The sequence below is a fragment of the Hippocampus bargibanti genome, linkage group LG15 (genome assembly GCF_051943395.1).
Source record: "Hippocampus bargibanti isolate YZ-2025 linkage group LG15, ASM5194339v1, whole genome shotgun sequence".
NCBI classification, from domain to species: Eukaryota; Metazoa; Chordata; class Actinopteri; order Syngnathiformes; family Syngnathidae; genus Hippocampus; species Hippocampus bargibanti.
In genome coordinates this window covers 997,304-1,017,447 of record NC_142748.1, presented here as the reverse complement: position 1 = coordinate 1,017,447, position 20,144 = coordinate 997,304, and the positions used below count along the sequence as shown (strand labels likewise).

Here is a 20,144-nt window from a genome sequence, read left to right as displayed (position 1 = left end):
AATAATAGTAGTAATAACGGTACTAATAATAGTGCTAATGATAATGATGTGAGGGTATAAATGTCTTTGAGCATTAAAAAAAATCCTCAATCGCAGGAAATCACTTTTGGCCAATGTGACAGTGAGTATACATTCGATTTCACAGAAACAACTCATATTTAGTCTGTAACCCTTTAGAATTACAGTGGAAAATGGGTTTACAGATTCATTCTGTTTTCCTGGTTGTGAACCAAAACATATCCAAGGAAGTAAACGGAAATACGATTTATACATTCCAGGCCTGAAAAAACGTTATTGTATTTACTTTATTTTATGGGTGTGTGTGTGTGTGTGTTTATTAAAAATACTGTCAAATATAGAGAGAAGTGAAACCACACTTTATTGTGAAGAAATAAAACCACGCCTTGAACTACGACAACCTCAAAGGAGCGATTCACATCAGACACGGCAAGAACGTTGTTAATCTGAAACAGTTTTGGACAGGAATGGTCCAAAATTCCTCCCTGACCATTGCGTAGGTCTGTTCTGTAACTTACGGAAATATTCAGTTCATGCTGCCAAAAAAAGCTCTTGCAGTTATTAAAGTTTCCCATATTTCTTCCATCTTGCAATGTGACTTTGCACAGTGTGTCCAGTAAAACCGTGGAAACAAAATGGCTTGCGTGTTATTCGTTTTCCTGTTCTTGTGTATTGTTTTTTTTTTTTTTTACCTTCACTTTGAGCAAAGATATTAATAGTAATAAAAATAATAATAGTAATAGTAATTCATTCAGAACATCCCGAGAAGTGAGAGGCTTGTAATAATAATAAAAATAATAATAATAATTGAACACCTACACTGTCTGTAAGTAAAGAATCTGCTTAATATTAATAATAATAATAATAATACTCATACTAAAACTAATACTCATACTAATACTACTACTACGACTACTAATAATAATTAGTAGTGAGAAAAGAGTGCCTTAGCCCATTGGAATAATAATACTAATACTACTACTAATAATAATATTAATAATAATAATAATTATTATTATTATAGTCAGTCATAATAATAATAATAATAATAATAATAATAATAATAATAATAATATTATTATTATTATGACTGACTATAATAATAATAATAATAATAATTATTATTATTATTATTATTATTATTATTCTCTTGTCCACTTCACGCTTTTCAATTCCCGAATAAATTTGGGAATGTTCAGCGACCAAGCATGATCAATTTTAACTCCATTGTCAGTTATGTTTTATGTATAATAAGAATTATTATTATTAATTATTATTATTATTATTATTATTATTATTATTATTATTATTATTATTATTATTTCAATGTGCTCAGGCACTCTTTTCTCACAACTGTATACATACAGTATATAATTCTATCATCAGGAAATTCTTAATATTAAAAAAAAAATGCTTTGATGAAGGCGGGAGGTACTCACATGAGCAGAATTGTTGTTCTGACTGGATCGCGACCTTCGTCTGGAGGTAATGCCGATGTTTTCGCCTTTCAATAAAGAGTGAACCACATCATCCAGAAAGGTCATCTGAATCATGGATGGATCCACATTCTGAGGCTCGAGCACCTATCATGAAAACGTAGAACTGAATGACTGCTCAAACATATCGGGTGAGGCTCCTCACCGGGAACACATATTGCAATTAGAGGTAAGCGGGATAAAATTGGAGATGAATGGGTGCGTACCTGATCATTCATCACGACCATGTTTCGGCTAAAGAGGTCGTGATGTGTAATGATGCCTGTAAACCACTGGGTGGCTGAGTCTTGTCTGTATACACGGACACGGTAGCCATTCAGCGAATAGGGACCTGAAAGTGACAAAAGGTGTGTTCGCAGAAAATAAAAATAATATATAGACCCTTCCTGCCTTAAAAATATATATTGTCAAACAAAAGTTTTGCCATCTTACCTTGCATAAAAATTTCCTGAACTTTCTGGTCTTTGAGCCAACCCTTCAATTCCTCATGAAGCTGCGGATTATCTCTTAATACTGGGTTCTGACTGTCCACCTCATCCTGAAAGATAAACAAACAAACAAAAAAAGAAAAAAAACAAATGCATGACATGTCTAAAATCTGCAACAGCATCTATTGGTTCAAAAGTGCACAGATCCTAAATGGCAGGGATGAATAAAAATGGAGGCCTTACACTCATTCACTGCCAGACGATGTGCAAAAATGTGTCCACCCAGTGCCAGGGTTTTTGTCATTTTCACTCAAATTGCAGAGACCCAAAGAATATTGAGTTTTAGGAGTACATTAACATCCAACGCAGCGTACGAAACCTCTTCTTTCATCAAAGAAAAAATAGTTAATTCCCAAGTCATATGGGTCTGGAGTTATCTGAGCTTGAAATGGGGGCGGCTGTACAAAATACAATACAATACATATTTATTTGCTGTATATAGCATTTTAACACCAGCTGAAGTTGTAACAAAACACTAACTTTGATACAAAGCTAATGCTTTCCCCTCGTGGAAGGGGAAAAACAATGTGAGTGGTCTGACCAGCATTTTATCTGCACCCAAAAACCAAAACCCGAACAAATCCAGGAATGGCGCTCCACGTCATGCTTTTCAATTTCAATTTGGGAAGAGCAGTGAATGAGTTTAAGCTTCCAAGCATAATCAATTTTAATGACATAAACAAATATATTTTTGCATGTATAATATACAGTGCATATTTGGTTTTGTGAGCCACAACAAAATATTAAAGCTTTTAATGAAAATATTATTAAAAGCTATAGTTGACAAATGGAAGTACAATGGTTAGTTTAGCATGGCATTAAAGTTGGTGAATCACTGTTTATGAAACTCAGGGAAAAGTTGTGAAGATGGAAACAACAGAAATAGCCCGAACCAAAATGGGAGTAAGTGGAGCAATTGATGAAGAAAAAGATAAAATTATCGCAGAGAAAGGACCTCCAAGGGATCATTCCTCAAGATGGCGAAAGAATAAGGCTACGTTCCACATCAAGTATTTAAAGGACAACCGACGTCTCCGGGTTGTGTCCATAATTTGTAAAATGGCTTCAGATGACTTCTACTGAGCGTATTTTACAAAGATTCCACTGCATATAGCTATATTTTATGTTTTAAGACTCGTGCTAAACATTCCGGAAGTCTTGTTTTTTTGGTGACGAGTCCGTACGTGACATCACTGAAGGAACGCCCCTGACCGAAAAAAAAGACACGTTGTAGCAGTCCTTCCATCACGTCAATGATTGTTTGGTCTCGTGTTGCACCAGAAAGAGCCAGAAGAGGGCGTCTAAGCTCCATGTAAGGAATTTATCAGCCCGTGGAAACGGGCTGATTCATTCCTCACAACAGCTCGGTGGCCATTTTCTGCCTCTTTTTGGGTGAGGCATTTCATAAGGTGAGGCATTTAATAAGTCCGAGGTTTCTGATTCCTAATAGGCAGATACATGCAGTAGCTGGGAAATGTTAAATTGCCATTAAACCAAGTGAAATTTGTCAAACAATGTTTCAGTTTTCAGGTAATTGAAATGACAACATAAAGCTGTAGTGCTCAAGAAAACGCTGGGAGGATGCAAGTGGCAGGAAGAAGAGATTTGGGCAAAGTCTGGCTTTCATTTGGTCCGCCAGTGAGTGTTTCTCCCTCTGCACTGTTCTACTTTCTACTCATCTTTGTTCAGCTCGAAATTAAAACCAAGCTTCCACACTAAAAATAGCAGAGTGGAATGTAGCCTTGTGGTAGACAGGATTCTATACATATATTTGGTGCACTTTTACAGTCAAACCCAGTCTGATTCATTTATAATTCTAAACCATTAGAAGATTATTGTGCATCCCAAATTATTTCACAAAATGAACCTTCTCTGTCAGAACGGGATCAAAATAGTTTGTTCAAGCGGTTTTAGACTCAGTGGTGCGACATATTGACTTTGCTCAGGGAAGCTGTGCCAAGATTCGGGTTGGTCAATCAAAGTCAATTGGCAATTGTCCAACCTGAATAAAAGAATCAATCATCGGGACTGGTTGGCCAACTTTCAAATCAAGTCTATTTTCTGACAAGGTTACGTTTTATTACGGGCACTGTGGAGACTTTGAATGTCTGACCCCTATGTCTGACCAAAGTCATGGAACAATAGTCAAGTAAATGGAAACTATTATGTTTTTTTTTTAACTTAAAGACAAGCGACGTCTCCGGACAAGTTGTGTCCATAATTTCTAAAAATGACTTTTACTGAGCATGTTCTACAAAGATTCCAGCGCATATAGCTATATCGTACGTTTTAAGACTAGCGCTGAATATTCCGGAAGTCTTGTTTTTGAGTTGGTGACGAGGCCTCACCTACGTCACTGAAGGAACGCCCCTGACCGAAAAAAGGACATACCTTGCATTACCTCTCATTTTGCGGTACTTTGCTTGGTCTGAAAACTTCGTGTTGATGTTGATGGCGAAATTAGAAGGAAAACACATAAATAACGCGATGGTGAATCGTTGTGTGTTGCGCCAAGACTTCTACAGCGTATTTCATGTTCGCTTACAAAACGTCCCAGGAGACAATTTACACAGCGCTTTGTCGCCCTCTTCTGCCTTTTTTTGGGTACTGTGAGTACTAAAGAGTTTGTCACTACATTTCTCTACAGATGCATCAAAATGACCGGAATAAATTATTTAAACGATTGCAAACATGTATGCTTTCCTCTTCAGAACTATTTGAATCATATTCATAACTGGATGAGTAACAAGAAAGCATCTTTTTCCGAATCTGAAGCCATTGTTTTGATTCTCGAGCAAGGCAAGACGTCTTGCCGTGACTCCACGAACAAGGGGGCGGGACCTTCTGAAACTGGCCATTTCCGTGTTCAATTTGAAGTAGTGTTTGGACACTTAAGACATTGACTAAAATATCAATTGTTGTGTGTTGCAGCAAGACTACTATTTGATACTAGTTGACACAAATTCCCAACAGACAAATCAGCCCATTTCCAACGGAGCTTGGGCGCCATCTTGTGCATTTTCTGGGACGCTACATTGGAGTCCTGACGGCTCAAATTGATACGGAAGAACTTCTTTAATCAATTGCAAACATGTATGCTTTCCTCTTCAGAACTATTTGAATCATATTCATAACTGGATGAGTCACAAGAAAGCATCTTTTTCCGAATCTGAAGCCATTGTTTTGATTCTAGAGCAAGGCAAGACGTGCTGGCGTGACGTCATGAACAAAGGGGGTGGGACCTTCTGAAACCATTTCCGGGGTCATTTTGAAGTAGTTTTGGGACACATTTTTATTGGTGTTTTGCATTTGACTAAAAATATCAGCCTGCGTGTTTTGGGTATTTTAGATGAAATTATAAAGCAGCCCCATTGGGTCATGTACCAGTACTGATTCATGTACTGATGACATTGGGTACCAGGACCGCTCAGAAACGGATTAAAAAACAAACAACAATCAACAAAAATAAAACAATGATTGTAAAAGTCTGAGCGAGATTGTTTTATTCTGAAAATCAGAGATATCCGCCAGTGCCTCTGTTTACAAACACGTCGGCCAAATTATAAATAAACAAAAATCAGCCAGCGTGTTTCTTCCAAGAAAAACAAAGCTGCAATTGAAAGACAATGGGCCTAATTTACAAAAGCTTTACATGTGCAGAAACAGCTGCAAACTTGATTACGTAAGCTAATGGATGTGAAAGCAACCAGGTCTATGTTTGCCCAACTCAGAAAATTGCAGTGTTGCTGATGATTTTAGCTTGCGCAATGAGATTTTGCAAAACAGAGTGAAATTGAGCTGAAAGATTTTTGTGTCTTTAACCCTTTCCTGCTCCCTGTAACATGATAACATTATAAGCGGTCCGCTGCAATAACAGATGTGGCTGAAAAGGTTAAATAGTGGGCAAATAAGTAAGCAAAGCGAAGCCTTACTTAAAGGACAACCGACACCATTTTTTTTTGTTTCTTCACTGACATCAGAAAAACGTTTTATAGCATCTAAAATACCCAAAACATGCAAGCTGATATTTGTAGTCAAATGCAAAACACCAATAAAAAATGTGTCCCAATAGCGGGCAAATAAGCAAGCAAAGCAAAACCTTACTTAAAAGGCCAGTTGTGTTTTCACCGTTGATAATAGCTCGAAATAGTTGCTTATGCATCAACAATGAAACATGTCCACGTCAAACCTTGCGAGGTTCGGAGCGGATCGGTTCCCAACACAGAAATGAATGGATTCAAGACTGTATATATGTTGTGATACCTCTTACTTACGAATGTCTCTTTATCTAAATTTTTAAGTTACAAAACGTCTCAACAGGAACGTCTTCTTCCGTAACAAATTTCAAGTTATGAAAGGTAAAAATACAGTGTAGGCTGCAACTCGTACTTTAGTCTCCAGAATGCAAAATCATTATAGATGCTCTGCCATTGACGACTACATAGTATCATCCTGGAATCTGATTGGCTCAGAGGGACCTCTACCCTGTGTGTAGATACTGTAAATAGGTGTAAATACAGATTCCTCGTCTATTGCCCGCCTAGCCCAAGAGACGTTAGTTATACAAAAGTGTGAATCACTCAGAAAAAAAGTGTTCAGCAGTCCGGCAATCGTTCAATATGCTGATGTTTGCCTTGAACATTTTCGAAGGAGATTTCAAAGATGACAATCATCATTTGTTGGGATCATTTGTTTACAAAAACACGATGTCGAGGGCAAAATACAACCAAGATGCATTTTTTTCTTTCATTCTTAATTATTTTTAACATGACAGTGATACCTTGGCTTATGAACTTAATTGGTACCCAGACAGAGTGTGTAAGGTGAAAAGTGTGTATCCCAAAAATTAATTTCCCATGGGAAACCATTAAAATGAGAATAATCCGTTCCAAGGTCCCCATAAAACATAATTTTCTAAGCCTTAAAACTACACAAAATATACATTATTTCATGTATAATAATTGTGCTATGGTATTATAATTAAAGAAATAAATTGTACTGTATAACAAATGTGTTCTATTTACCTTTGCGATGGTCGTTGATGGCTTGACGGAATGAAGTGGCCGGTTTCATCAGCATTAAACACTTGATGAGGAACGTAACCTTCTTCTTTCACCATCTTGAGGAATGATCCCTTGGAGGTGCTTTCTCTGCGATAATTTTACCTAGTTCCTCATCAATTGTGTTCTGTTTAGCTTTTTGCATCAAGTGTACAGATGGCTTGTTCGGGTTATTTGTGGAGCCTGATTGATGGGATATTTTAACCTTGCAGTGTACACTTTGAACTATCAAAGTTGAAACTCACTGTCGTCCGCCTTTCTCTTTAATGTTTAAACCACCTCCCCTCACTGCTGCGTTCTTGACCAAACACGTGGCTTTAACCGAAGACTGTGGGCGGGGAATAGAGGACAAAAACAGTCGGCTGCCATTCTGTTGTTAGAAGAACGGGCTCGTTCGCTAACGACACATCACTCATTGAGGAAGCTCCGGGTACCCAAAAAAGTTTGTATGCCAAGGTAAATTTTTCATAAATGTAACGTTCGTAAACCGAAAAGTTCCTAAGCCAAGGGGTTCGTAAACCGATGTATCACTGTATATGCAACTCTCATTTCTTGCACAATAATTATAATGTGTATTTGTTATATATTTTGATGCATTTTTATGCTTTGGGAAATATTTGTCTGAATTTTGTGGGGTACTTGGAACGAATTAGAGCATTTACATGGAAAATGTGTCTCGACTTACAAAAGTTTCTAGTTAAGAAATTTCTTCCAGAACCAATTCATTTCATAACTAGAGATACCGCTGTAGTGTCGCCTTCCAATATTGTACATCTCAAAATGTTACATCACTATTGTGGGACATGGTGAAAAACTAAACGATACATTTATATCGTGAGCGCTAAGAAAGATTTACATCGATTGACTTTGCTTCATGCACTGTGTTAGCAGTGGTGCCTTACAGAAGTGTCTCAACAACAGTGTTGAAGGTCCCTTGATAATATTCTATTGACTTTTTATAAGTTCTTGGGACAGCTTGGACCAGCCAAAAGGGACTGTGTTCTGTTATTTAGTGAAGAGAAAAACATTTGTTTGCGTCGCATTTGTGCAACCGCGTGTTTTTAATGCTCTCAAAACATGGCTTCAATGCGCACTATGAAACACGACGGTTGAAAGTTGGCCTCTTTTACTCATGTTTTCGACAATCTTGGCAGTTGACACATCTCCGGTTTTGAAGAGAGCGGCAGGAGAGTGTGCAGAGATATTGAAAAAAAAAAATGTTGGACTTCTTTTAATCATGCTTCAACTGTGTCAAACTAACATGTTATTTGATTATATAACAGCCAGTTCTACCAGATAAGATATAATGCTGTAATGAATGCATGTTATTGTTGAGTGTTGCACTTCAATGAGTTGTAATGAGCATGTCAAGCTAAGTGCTGAAATGTACAAGCTCGTAAACGCACCACTTGTGGGCGAAGACATCACAATGACTTCTGTCGACAACAAACAGCCTCGATTCCTCCTCCTCCACTGACTGCGTTTTTTAAGAGTAGTTTGCATGTCATGTTTATGTCGCACTGTTTTTTTTAATGCATTTACAGTATTTATTTTTAAACAAACTGTGATTTGAGGTTGTGTGTAAAACAGTGACAATCAGATCGATGAATATTTTGTTTTGTTTTTAAATGACAGGTCCATAGAATCACCTCATGAATAAATTTCATTATGTGGAATAAATAATAATACCGGTGTTACTTGTGTACAACTGCTATAAATGGATAGACTGCATGAAGGTACAATCAGCAAATATCCCCTATTTGTTAGATTATTTTGGCCAATGTTTAAAGGGGAAAAAAATGGCTAACCTAACCAGCCGACGGATTAAGAGCCCTTATTTTCAAAACAAGCGGTTTGGCCTGACAACAGTGATATTTTTGGAGGTATCACGGTTTTCAAAATAAAACCCCAATGTCAAATTTATATATATATATATATACACAGGTAACATCCGGCTCGAGTTACGACCACCCGTACTAACGACCATGACCGCCACAACCAGCAAGCAGCCGGCCAGCATGTCACACACTCGCACAGCAATCTACTGCGTGACTACACTCATTACATTAGTAATACAGTGCAGATACCGTCTCGGCAACATCTCCTGTAGTACCGTACACTGCTTTTTTCAGAGCGTATGTGTCGGGCGATCTCTTCTGGCCGTTAACAGGGACAGCGATTTTTCAACATAAAACGATAAAAACGACACTAAAAGGTAAGTATAACATTTATAAATGAACTGTACAGTAAACGGTTTTGTATACATTGCCGGTACAGTTATACAGTAATAAAAAATCGATAATGTGAAATATAAAATGATAAAGACGACACTAAAAGCTAAATATAACATGTAAAAATGAACTGTACAGTAAATGGTTTTGTATACATTACAGGTAGAGTTATACAGTAATAAAAATTGATAATACAGAATATAAAATGAAAAAAATAACAGTAAAAGTTATAAAATGTATAAATGAACGGTAAAAAGTTTGGTAAATAATAGTATTCAATAGAAAATGTTGCTTAAAAACAAAATATTGACATCGTATACTATCCTGTCATGTAAACGTCGCGTCAGCCATTTTTAATGGATTTTGACTTACGACCGTTTGATTTACGACCGTTTTGTCGGAACGGAACCTGGTCGCAACTTTTTACCCGTATATATTTTCAGTACAGTTACTAAAATACGTAATTGATGGCTCGAGTTGAAGCAGAATACATGGTACAATATTCATGTTTGTATTATTTTTCTTTAGCTATATAATTTCAAAATATGGAAAACTTTGGAATAGGTGATCGTTAATCGTTTTCAATTTGCTCTTGGCTATTTTTAAACATTTTACTGTTCAATTAATGTGGTGCTAACAAAATAAAACAACTGAGTACTTTATGGGGTCGGTGTGATGCCATTTTGACGCTTTTCTGGCTCACAGGATACTATTTTGACAATACAACACTGTACTGGTAGTTATGGCTTAAAATGTCTAACTATATTTATACGAATTAAAGTATGTAAGTGTTCACAACCAGATGGAATGTGTTCAAATCCAGCGGCAACGCAGTGGACGTGTTCAAGCGGCCTGAAGACTGTTGCTCTGTTTCAGTAAATGAATGATCTGCATTCACGCATGAACAGACGACTGCTCAACTTAAAGCTTGAGCAGTTTGTCCCTGAGCCACAGACGACCACGCGAAACAAATCCTCTGGACTCTCAAGGTTTACTGATGAGGAGAGCCGATGCGCTATCATGTTGAAGTTTGTTCAGATGTTACACATTGACTTTTATTGCTAACATTGTTGCTCTCAGTGTACTGACAAAGTGAAAACAGCTGTTCGGGGATAGAGAGAAAAAAAATATCATGCGCATGTTGGGGTCTCGTTTTCAAATCAACGTGTGTGTGTGTGTGTGTGTGTGTTTGTGCGCGCGCGTATGAAAGCAAATATGCATCGTTAAATTATTGAGTCAGCACTAAAGGTTTGTTATCCTCTACCGCCATTTGCTCACGTGCACATCAAATACATGTATACACGCACGCACGCACGCACGCACGCAGCGACTCTCTTGCTAAATCACTGCTGCCCACTCCACAGAACTGCCTTTTCTGGAGACCTTTGAACCCCCTCAGAGCTATAAAAACAGCCCTTCTCTTACTCACACTCTGTCTCACACACACAGCAATGAAACTGTGGCCACTCCCCTCTCTGTTTTTCCAGTTGGTCACAAAGACTGTAGCGAGGAATTATGAAGGGGGGGGGGCTACAATGTGTTTGGCATAAACTGTACAATGAAGTCACTGTTGGAGGGGTCAACCCGGCCCGCTGCTTAAACGTGTGAAGCTTGAATGTGTCAGGAAGAGAGTAGAAGTCCCACTTTTCTTTATTTTGGATTGCTGTAGTGATTGCTTCTGGGGACTGACTGAAAATGTATAACTGTGCATGACATAATTTATATTTGATCAGTATACTAGTCGGCTTAAATCGCTCGCACACAGCCGCTGTCGTTGTGATGAGATAACACGAGGACGCAGACTCTGTGTTTGCTTCAAAATGGACACACACACAATTGGGTTCCACGACTTGACTCGCAAGGTCCATTAAATAATAAAACCGTACATATTGTTTTTATAGTAGTTCAATTTATTTCTTTAATTATAATACCATAGCACATTATTATACATAAAATAAGGTATATTTTGTGTAGTTTTAAGGCTAAGAAAATTAGAAAATTATGTTTTATGGGGACCTTGGAACGGATTATTGTCATTTTAATGGTTTCCTATGGGAAATTAATTTTTGGGATACACACTTTTCACCTTACACACTGGGAACCAATTAAGTTCGTAAGCCAAGGTATCCCTGTAATAATAATAACAGCTGTCTCTGCCACTTCCTTTTGGAGTCATGGCAACACCATGACAACACAGTCATGTTGTATAATGATTTTATTGTCTTTTTTTTACCTGGTATGGTTGGTAGGCTGAATGGTCAGAAAGGAAATCCAGATGCCGGTCTAGTAGGAACTCCACCGCTGTTACTGACGACAACAGGCTCTTACCCACCACTGGCTTAAAGGCCTGCACGGGAAGGAACAAATAAATAAAACTCAATTTGGTCAATCATTAGACAACAATTCAGATGACTCGAATCGTCACAATTCTAATTAAAGTTGATGATTTGTTTTTTTGTTGTGAATTTATTTATCAATTTATTTGTCTTGCATTCAGCTTCTCCTGCTGGCTGTATGCCTGTCTACGAAGTACATGCACAAATAGTGGTAATACGGGTCAACATTGAGGTAGATAGAAGCATTGCGGGTTAATATAAATTGCACCAGAACCCTCTTACCTCAACCCAAAAAAACACAGCAAGAAGAAGGCTGGCTATGAAGAGGGAGAGTGATGAATAAATGAATGAAAAGAGGAAGTCTGACAGTTCAAAGGCGGTGCACTCCACTTTGATGCTGCATACTTAATACGCAGTCCATCAATCAGAGACAACGCTGCACCAACGTCTCCATTTTCCTTCTCTTCACGGCTACACTGTAAATAGTAAACATTCATTGTAGATGACAAGTCAACCAAACTCAGATTTAACAACTAGGGATAAAGCCTCTTTTTTAATCAATAAATCATAATTTGGGGTAAGTAACCATACTATGTACTGTAATCCAGTTGGGTTAAATGTTTCTGTTCAATGTTCCGTGAAGCGCTTCATGATAGATGCATCTGTTTGTGAAAGCACTTTATAAACAAAGATGTATTGTGGCTGGGATAGTCTCCAGCAGCCCCCAGTGACCCTAATGAGGATAAAGCGGCCTGGAAAATGGATGGATGGATGTATTGTGTTACATCGTATATTTTCTTGCACCGGTACCGTCTCAGTGTTTTATTGGACAGTATTTCTTACGGCGCAGACCCCCCAAAAAAACAAACGAAAACCTCAGGCAGTCACCACAGTGGAAGTACAACAACAGCCCTTTGGGGTATTGCAACATTTCTTTTGTTTTGTCTACTAATTTGATGACTCACATATTTTTTTTTCAAACTATTTGTTTTTGTTTTGTGTACTGTGTGTTTGATAGCTCATGGATCACAACAGCAACAGAAACACCACCATCATCCCAGAACTCCGCACCCCCAAACGTCTCCAGCTCGGTGAGTCCCCTACGATCTCCAGTTGATCCTCAGCTTCCTAACGGGACGGTGAGACGAGGAAAAATCTCATAATCAACACGTACCACTAGCACAGGAGTACCACAGGCATGCGTCCTATATCCACTGCTGTTCTCCCTCTACACAAACGATTGCACCTCAACGCACCCGGCTGTCAAATTCGTAAAGTTCGCAGACGACACCGTGGTCATCGGTCTGCGAGTCTGCGTACCGACATCAAGTGGAGCTGGAGCTCTGGTGCTGCCCACACAACCTAGAGCTGAACACATTCTAGACGGTTGAGATGATCGTGGACTTCAGGAAACATCCATCACCACACCTGCCCCTTACACCATCCAACTGCCCCGTGTCCACCGTCGAGACATTCAAGTTCCTGGGAATCACAGTCCACCAATGAAATGAAGTGGGAGGTCAACACTAACTCCATCATGTGAAAGGCAGAACAGAGGATGTACTTCCTGAGGCTGCTGAAGAAGCATGGCCTGCCACAAGAGGTGCTCCGATAGTTCTACACGGCAGTCATCCAATGAATCCTATGTTCTTCCATCACGGTTTGGTTCGGGGCCGCCACAAAAATGGACAAAATATGACTTCAACGGACAGTTAGGACAGTGGAAAAAAATATTCATAGGCACTGCGCTTCCCACTCTCGAGGACTTGCACACTGCAAGAACCAATACAGTGGCAAGGAAAATCCTACTGGACCCTTCGCACCCTGCCCACCTTTTCCAGCTACTCCCCTCAGGCAGGCGCACCAAATCCAGCAGACATTTAAACAGCTTCTTCTTCTCCTCCTTAGCCATTAACTCTCTAAACAGTCATCCAAACATAACCGTATAGTGCCACTTTGCAATTTTGCACAACCCTGTGGCACAGCATCCCGTTATAATCATTGTAGCTCCAGCTCTGTACTCACTTGAACCACTATTACTGACCGATATAATCTCCAGCACCAAACACTTTGAGGCGCTCAAGGACATCTGCATAATTGCACACTTGTTTTACTACAAATACGGCGACTGATCACTTTAAAATGGTTCACTGAACTGTTATCGGATTTTATCCTACCACTTATCACTTTAGTTCTGCTTGATACCTTGCACATTGTTTCAGTTGTTCCTGAGAGGTACTACTTACATTAAGGAATGCCATTAGATTAGCCTTTATTAACGTCCAGTATACAGATTCGTCATGTCTTTTTTATGATGGTACGTGTGCAGCATGTTCTGGGGAAGGCACGTTCCTTGTGTGTTCTACATACTTGGCCAATAAAGATGATTCTGATTATGATTATTATTATCCACAATATATATATATACAGTAAAGTCTCGTTATATCGATATCGGTTATAACGATAGTACCGCTTATTACGATATTATTTTCATTTCCCTTGCACATTTCTAGTCTTTTTATGTATAATTAGTACCGTTTAGTACGATACCCGGTTGTTACGATAATCCGGTTATTACGGTGCTCCTTTTCATCCCCCGCCGGCCATTTTTGTTGTTTACATCGATATATCCGTCGCGCCATTGGTCAACTTGGTCACGTGTCTTGTTACGTGAGCAGCTCTCCCGAGCAGACGCCATTTTCAGACGGCAGCTCGTGTGTATCAGACGGCTACTCGTGTGTCTTCAACAATGGACTGTTTTGGATGCCATCAGAGCAATTTCCAAAGCGTGGAGCACGGTGTCCGAAAACACCATCAAGAACTGCTTCCGTCACTGCAAATTTGAAAATCCAGGGTGCAGTGAGGAAACATCTGCAGCTAACGAAGAGGATGACGACAACATTCCTCTTGCAGTATTGGCTGAAAAGCTAAAAGTCGCCAACATTGCATCGTATGTCGCAGTCGACAAAGACATTGCGACGCCAAGCTCATCAGATGCGGATATCGCAGCGGAGGTCAAAGCCAAGTATGCCACAGTAGATTCCCGTGATGATGATGATGCTGATGACGATGAAGAAGAAGCGACTGAATGCACACCTTTTGCAACTTCGACAAAAGCGTTGCAAGGGGTTGCGGACACGCGATCTTTCTTTGAATCCGTAGAAAATGCATCGGTTTTTTAGAAACGTTAAACAAGATGGAAGTGTTCATATTAAAATATAAAAATGGGAAGCAGAAGAAGATTGATGACTTTTTTAAATAGCTTACATACATACTAATTGCAGTGTTATGTACATGTACTGTTACATGAATGCAAGCGTTTTTTGCAACAATGTTTGTTGTTTTGTCTGCTGAAGCGTCATGATTTTGAAAATGACTGTACATTCCATACTGTGCATTAAAGCAACCAACATCACTTTTTGTGTTTCTTGAGTCAGTCAAAAAGCTGTTGTAACGTCACAGCTGCGCGCCGGGATTCTATTCAGCCACTCTCGAACGTCACGTAAGTTATGTAAACGTTGCAGTTTTGGTTTTTCATCCATGTACAGTATTTAATTGTGTTGCATCCAGATATCTTTATTGTTTGCAACAATCACTGTTTTTCATATGATTGTACATGCTGGCGTTCGTGGCTTCGAGTGAATAGAACTTGACGATTTAGCAGGAATGCTCCATTTTTAAGGAATAGTGAATGAAAAGTGTAAAGACGTTTTTATTTTTGCACAACTTTATTTTTCACTTTACTGTACAAAAAACATGTTAGATACGGAACATGAACCCAATGATGAAATTACATGCCTAACAAATATGCCGCATTTACGCACCCCCCCCCCAGTTGATCGGATATATCGATAGTCCCGGTTATATCGATATTTTTTCGGATTCCCTTGCGTATCGATATAACGAGACTTTACTGTATATATATATATATATACACACACACATTCAGTTTCTCATTTGAATCTTTCTGTCCCATTACATCACTTATGAGGAGCACGGCTGGACACTATTCAATGTGTGAGTTATGTGCAGCGAGGGTGGCTGTTGCTATGATTTTATGGTTACATAACAGGGTCAGTCTGCCATGGAGCAATGAGGAACATGACTGCCGTGACCCCGCCTTCATATGCACCCATGGGAGGCAGACATGCTGGTTGTTTGTGTGTGTGTGTGTCTGTGACTCTATTTCTGTCTGTCAACAGATATTTGTAATCTGCACTTTACTCGGTAGCTGCGGGAGTTAATATGTGACAGTGTTTTGTGGAGCACTGGCCTGAAAGTCATGTATTCATTCTTGACGACATCGACAATGTTTATCGCCAGAACAATATACAGTAAAGTCTCGTTATATCGATATCGGATATATCGATAGTCCCGGTTATATCGATACTATTTCTATGCACGCACGGAGAAAATTACATGCAAACAGGGTCGGATATATCGATAGTCCCGGTTATATCGATATTTTTTCGGACTCCCTTGAATATCGATATAACGAGACTTTACTGTATTGTATTGGGAACACTTTGCAACACGGATGTACAGTATGTTTTCATTGAACAATCAGAATCAGAATCATCTTTATTGCCAAGTATGTAGAACAAGGAATTTGTTTCCGGTAGAACACGCTGCACTAGTATTATCGCCCCCCCCCCAAAAAAAATGCAAACGAGCACTATACAGTTCTATTTGGGTTACTGTTTAAAGAGTTAAAGGCTTGGAGAGTTAAAGGCTAGGAGACTGCGGAGTCTCCGAGCCAAGACCAGCAGGCTCAAGGACAGTTTCTGCCACCAGGCAGTCCGGAGACTCAACTCCCTCCCAGTCCTGCCCAGCCTGCCCCTTCCCACTGCCACACTCACCGAACAAGACCTCACTTCAACCCTTTCTTGTTGTTTGTTTTTGCAATACTACATTACGTCACTTTATGTTCGTCACTACCTCACTTTACATACAGAAATTACAAGTATTGTCTGTTGTCAATTGTATGTCTTTTAGCCACGTTATAAGTGCCTTGCATGTCTTGCACGCTGGGTCCGAGAGAACATTAATTTCATTTGTGCTGTATGTCATGCATATTAGCATGTTTGACAATAAAGCTGACTTTGACTTTGACTTGGGGGAAGAAGCTGTTTAAATGTCTGAGGGGAGTATCTTCGAACATGTTTACTATGCTCAGAATATCTTGTTTTTTTTTTAAATTCCTTTCACCCCCCACCCCTATCCCATTTCAAATTGCTGCTGTGGAATGCAAATGTCCTCATTGTGGGACGATGAAAGTTTTTTTTGATTCTGATTCTGATTATACAGTAAAGTCTCGTTATATCAATATCGGTTATATCGATAGTACTGCTTATTACGATACTATTTTCATTTCTCGGCAAATTTCTAGTCATTTATGTATCATTAGTTCCGGTTCGTACGATACCTGGTTATTACGATAATCCGGTTACTACGGTGCTCTTTTCATCTCCCGCCAGCCAATTTGGTCTGCTTATATCGATACAAAAGCAGCCTAAGCTGAATCGATAGTTGCTTAAGGATTTCAATACAGTACCACCATTAGCGAAATATGTATCGGTAAAACCGTTGGTCACGTGACCAGCTTTTGTGTCTTGCACTGCAACAATAACATCTGAAACATACTGTAGTCTTCTTATACAGTTGTTCAACACCAATTTCAACCATGGGGAAACATAAGAATTGTGACCTCGGAACGAAGTTCAAGGCAATAGTGGCTGTGGAGGACAATCCAACAACGAGCAAATCCTCCATTGTGAAAGAGTTCAACGTGCCGCAAAATACTTTATCAACTAAGTAATGTAATGTAATGTAATGTAATGTAAGTGTGAGCACCCCTGGTCTACATCATGCACATGAGCTACTTTCATATTGCGTCTCTAAGGGTTTTTTCCTGTTTGCTTGCAAATGACTTTGGATTTTCTTGTGATGTTGCTGTGTTAAAGCATACACACCTACATATTGATTTATATAGCGCTTTAACAACAGCTGAAGCTGTAACAAAGTGTTAAAACAAGACTGCCCCCCCAAAAAAACTAAATATATCATCTCTATTCCACACCATTTACTTTGACCAGATTCACTGTTTCAAATGCACAGTAATAATAATGGAGGACTGAGGAAACCATATGTGTGGCTTGTTGAGTAGAGTGCACTTAGCGCCGAAGTTCACTTTAAACTTCAAATGGGGTTTCTTGCAGACATATAAAAACATTTGAGTCATGAGTGAGTGGGTTTATGTGAAACTAAGTTTCATAAAGTGGTGTGATTATTTCATTGAACCACCTATTGAAACATTGCTTTTTTGGGATCTACCACATCACCACATTGCAAGCCGTGACAGCCACGTGCCCAAAGACTGCTGGGATACGCTCCAGCACCCCCCGCGACGCAAATGGGGAATATGCAGTACAGAAAATGCATAGATGGATAATAATAATAATCATAATAATATAGATGATGTGTGGCCGGCCAGATAGAGAACTCTATATGGGTCACATGAAAACAGCTGCTTTCCATGACACACACGTTCACTAGTTGTACTATAATCTGACACTAAATAACCAAAGTTGTCAAAACACGTGTCCTTTGCCTTCCACAAGAGGAACTCAATGCATATATTGGAGTCAATACCGTAGTACTGTCATGCGCATGCTACAGTATGTGGTTCACACAATGTGGTGAGAAAGCACGAAAATTTCAATATGGCAAAAAGATACGTCTGAAACAAAATACAAGCAACCACTCGAGCTGATGTAAAGGCCAAAGAATCGTAAGGAATGTGGCCGAACTCTTAGAACGCAGGGTTCTGCCAGAGTATTCCTAAAATATCCGGTTCTCGATTCAAAATAGGAATCGCAGTAACACGAACTGAAGACATTGCAAATTATAGTGAATTAAATCGGATCGGTAGCGCCTTCCTGAGGGGAGTAGGTGGTGGGCAAGGTACCTGTGGATGAAATAATCATGCTTGTGCTAAAAATAGACACAAGCAACATACTGCGCCAGTTACATTCAAAGGAGTGGGAGTGAGCCCCGTTTTGATGATATTGTCACTATTTTTGTAATCTTTACTCTAACCCATATCCCCCTTTTGAAACAACCTGCTTCTTCCTTGACTGACACGTCGTCTTTTGTATGAAAGTGATAAGGTCAAGGTATAGGATGAGGATCCTCAGAAATCTCGACCAAAAACGTACTCACTAATTAAAGGACAAACGACGCCTCTGGACAAGTTGTGTCCATAATTTCACTTCATAAATCACTTCAAATGACTTCTACTGTGCGTATTTTACAAAGATTCCACTGCATATAGCCATATTTTATGCTTTAAGACTCGCGCTGAATATTCAGGAAGTCTTGTTTTCGAGTTGATGACGATGCCTGACATGACGTCACGTCTGGAACGCCCCCAAGAAAGCGACACACAATGCATTTTGGGTACTTTGTTTGGTCTGGGAACTTCGTGTTGATCCGTGTTGATGGCGACATTAGAAGGAAAACACAAATAACGCGATGGTGAATTGTTGTGTGTTGCATTGCACCAAGACTACTAGTTGATACGAGTTGACACAAATTCCCAGCAGACAAATCAGCCCATTTCCAACGGAGCTTGGGCGCCATCTTGTGCATTTTCTGGGACGCTACATTGGAGTCCTGACAGCTCGAATTGATACGACAGGAATTCTTTAATCGATTGCAAACATTTATGCTTTCCTCTTCAGAACTATTTGAATCATATTCAGAACTGGATGAGTAACAAGAAAGCATCTTCTCCGAATCTGAAGCCATTGTTTTGATTCTAGAGCAAGGCGTGACGGGACCTTCTGAAACTCGGCATCTCTGGGGTCATTTTGAAGTAGTTTTGGGACACTTTAAGTCATTTTTATTGTTGTTTTGCATTTGACTAAAAATATCAGCCTGTGTGTTTTGGATATTTTAGATGCTATAAAACGTTTTTTCTGATGTCAGTTAGGAAACAACAAATGGCGTCGCTTGTCCTTTAACTGACAAATTAACTCATCCGTGACACATTCTGTGAAGAAAAATACGGGGACAAGCAAGTATCTGGCCTATTTCGCTGTGATCCATTCATCAATGACAAGAAATGACTTGGCTTTTGAAGTGCAGCAACACAGGATACTTTGATGGTTGAGAAACGTATCCGTCACAAACCATGACAGTAAAATTCATTAACTCTCATCGTGCAGTTTATAATCAAGCGCACCTGATTTGGTTAAGCACGGTATGTATATTTGTATAAATGTCATTTTTTTTACATCATGTGAGAGGATATTTGCCGTGAGACGTGTCAATTCACGAAGCTAGCGACTTATATCTGAGTCACACTCCACATAAAAATTCCCCATTTAGATCTTACAGTGGAAATGAACACGTGAAAATAAAACAACTCCCATTCAAGTGATGTCATCATTTTGCTAAATGAAACGGCAATACTAAAAAAGTCTATCCTTGAAAACGGTTTACTTGAAGCCAT

At 39.2% G+C, this 20,144-nt stretch overlaps 1 protein-coding gene across 3 annotated transcripts in view; it reads right to left on the bottom strand.

The window, feature by feature from the left end:
* Positions 1-20,144, bottom strand: part of jmjd1cb (jumonji domain containing 1Cb) — a 114,302-nt gene that overhangs the window by 35,588 nt on the left and 58,570 nt on the right. For all 3 annotated transcript variants that reach the window (XM_089014797.1, XM_089014799.1, XM_089014798.1), the window contains 4 exons: positions 11,527-11,640; positions 1,947-2,052; positions 1,721-1,845; positions 1,458-1,601 (listed from right to left, as the gene is read on the bottom strand). In XM_089014797.1, the coding sequence (XP_088870923.1) occupies positions 1,458-1,601; positions 1,721-1,845; positions 1,947-2,052; positions 11,527-11,640 (489 nt within the window). The remainder of the gene's footprint in view (positions 1-1,457; positions 1,602-1,720; positions 1,846-1,946; positions 2,053-11,526; positions 11,641-20,144) is intronic.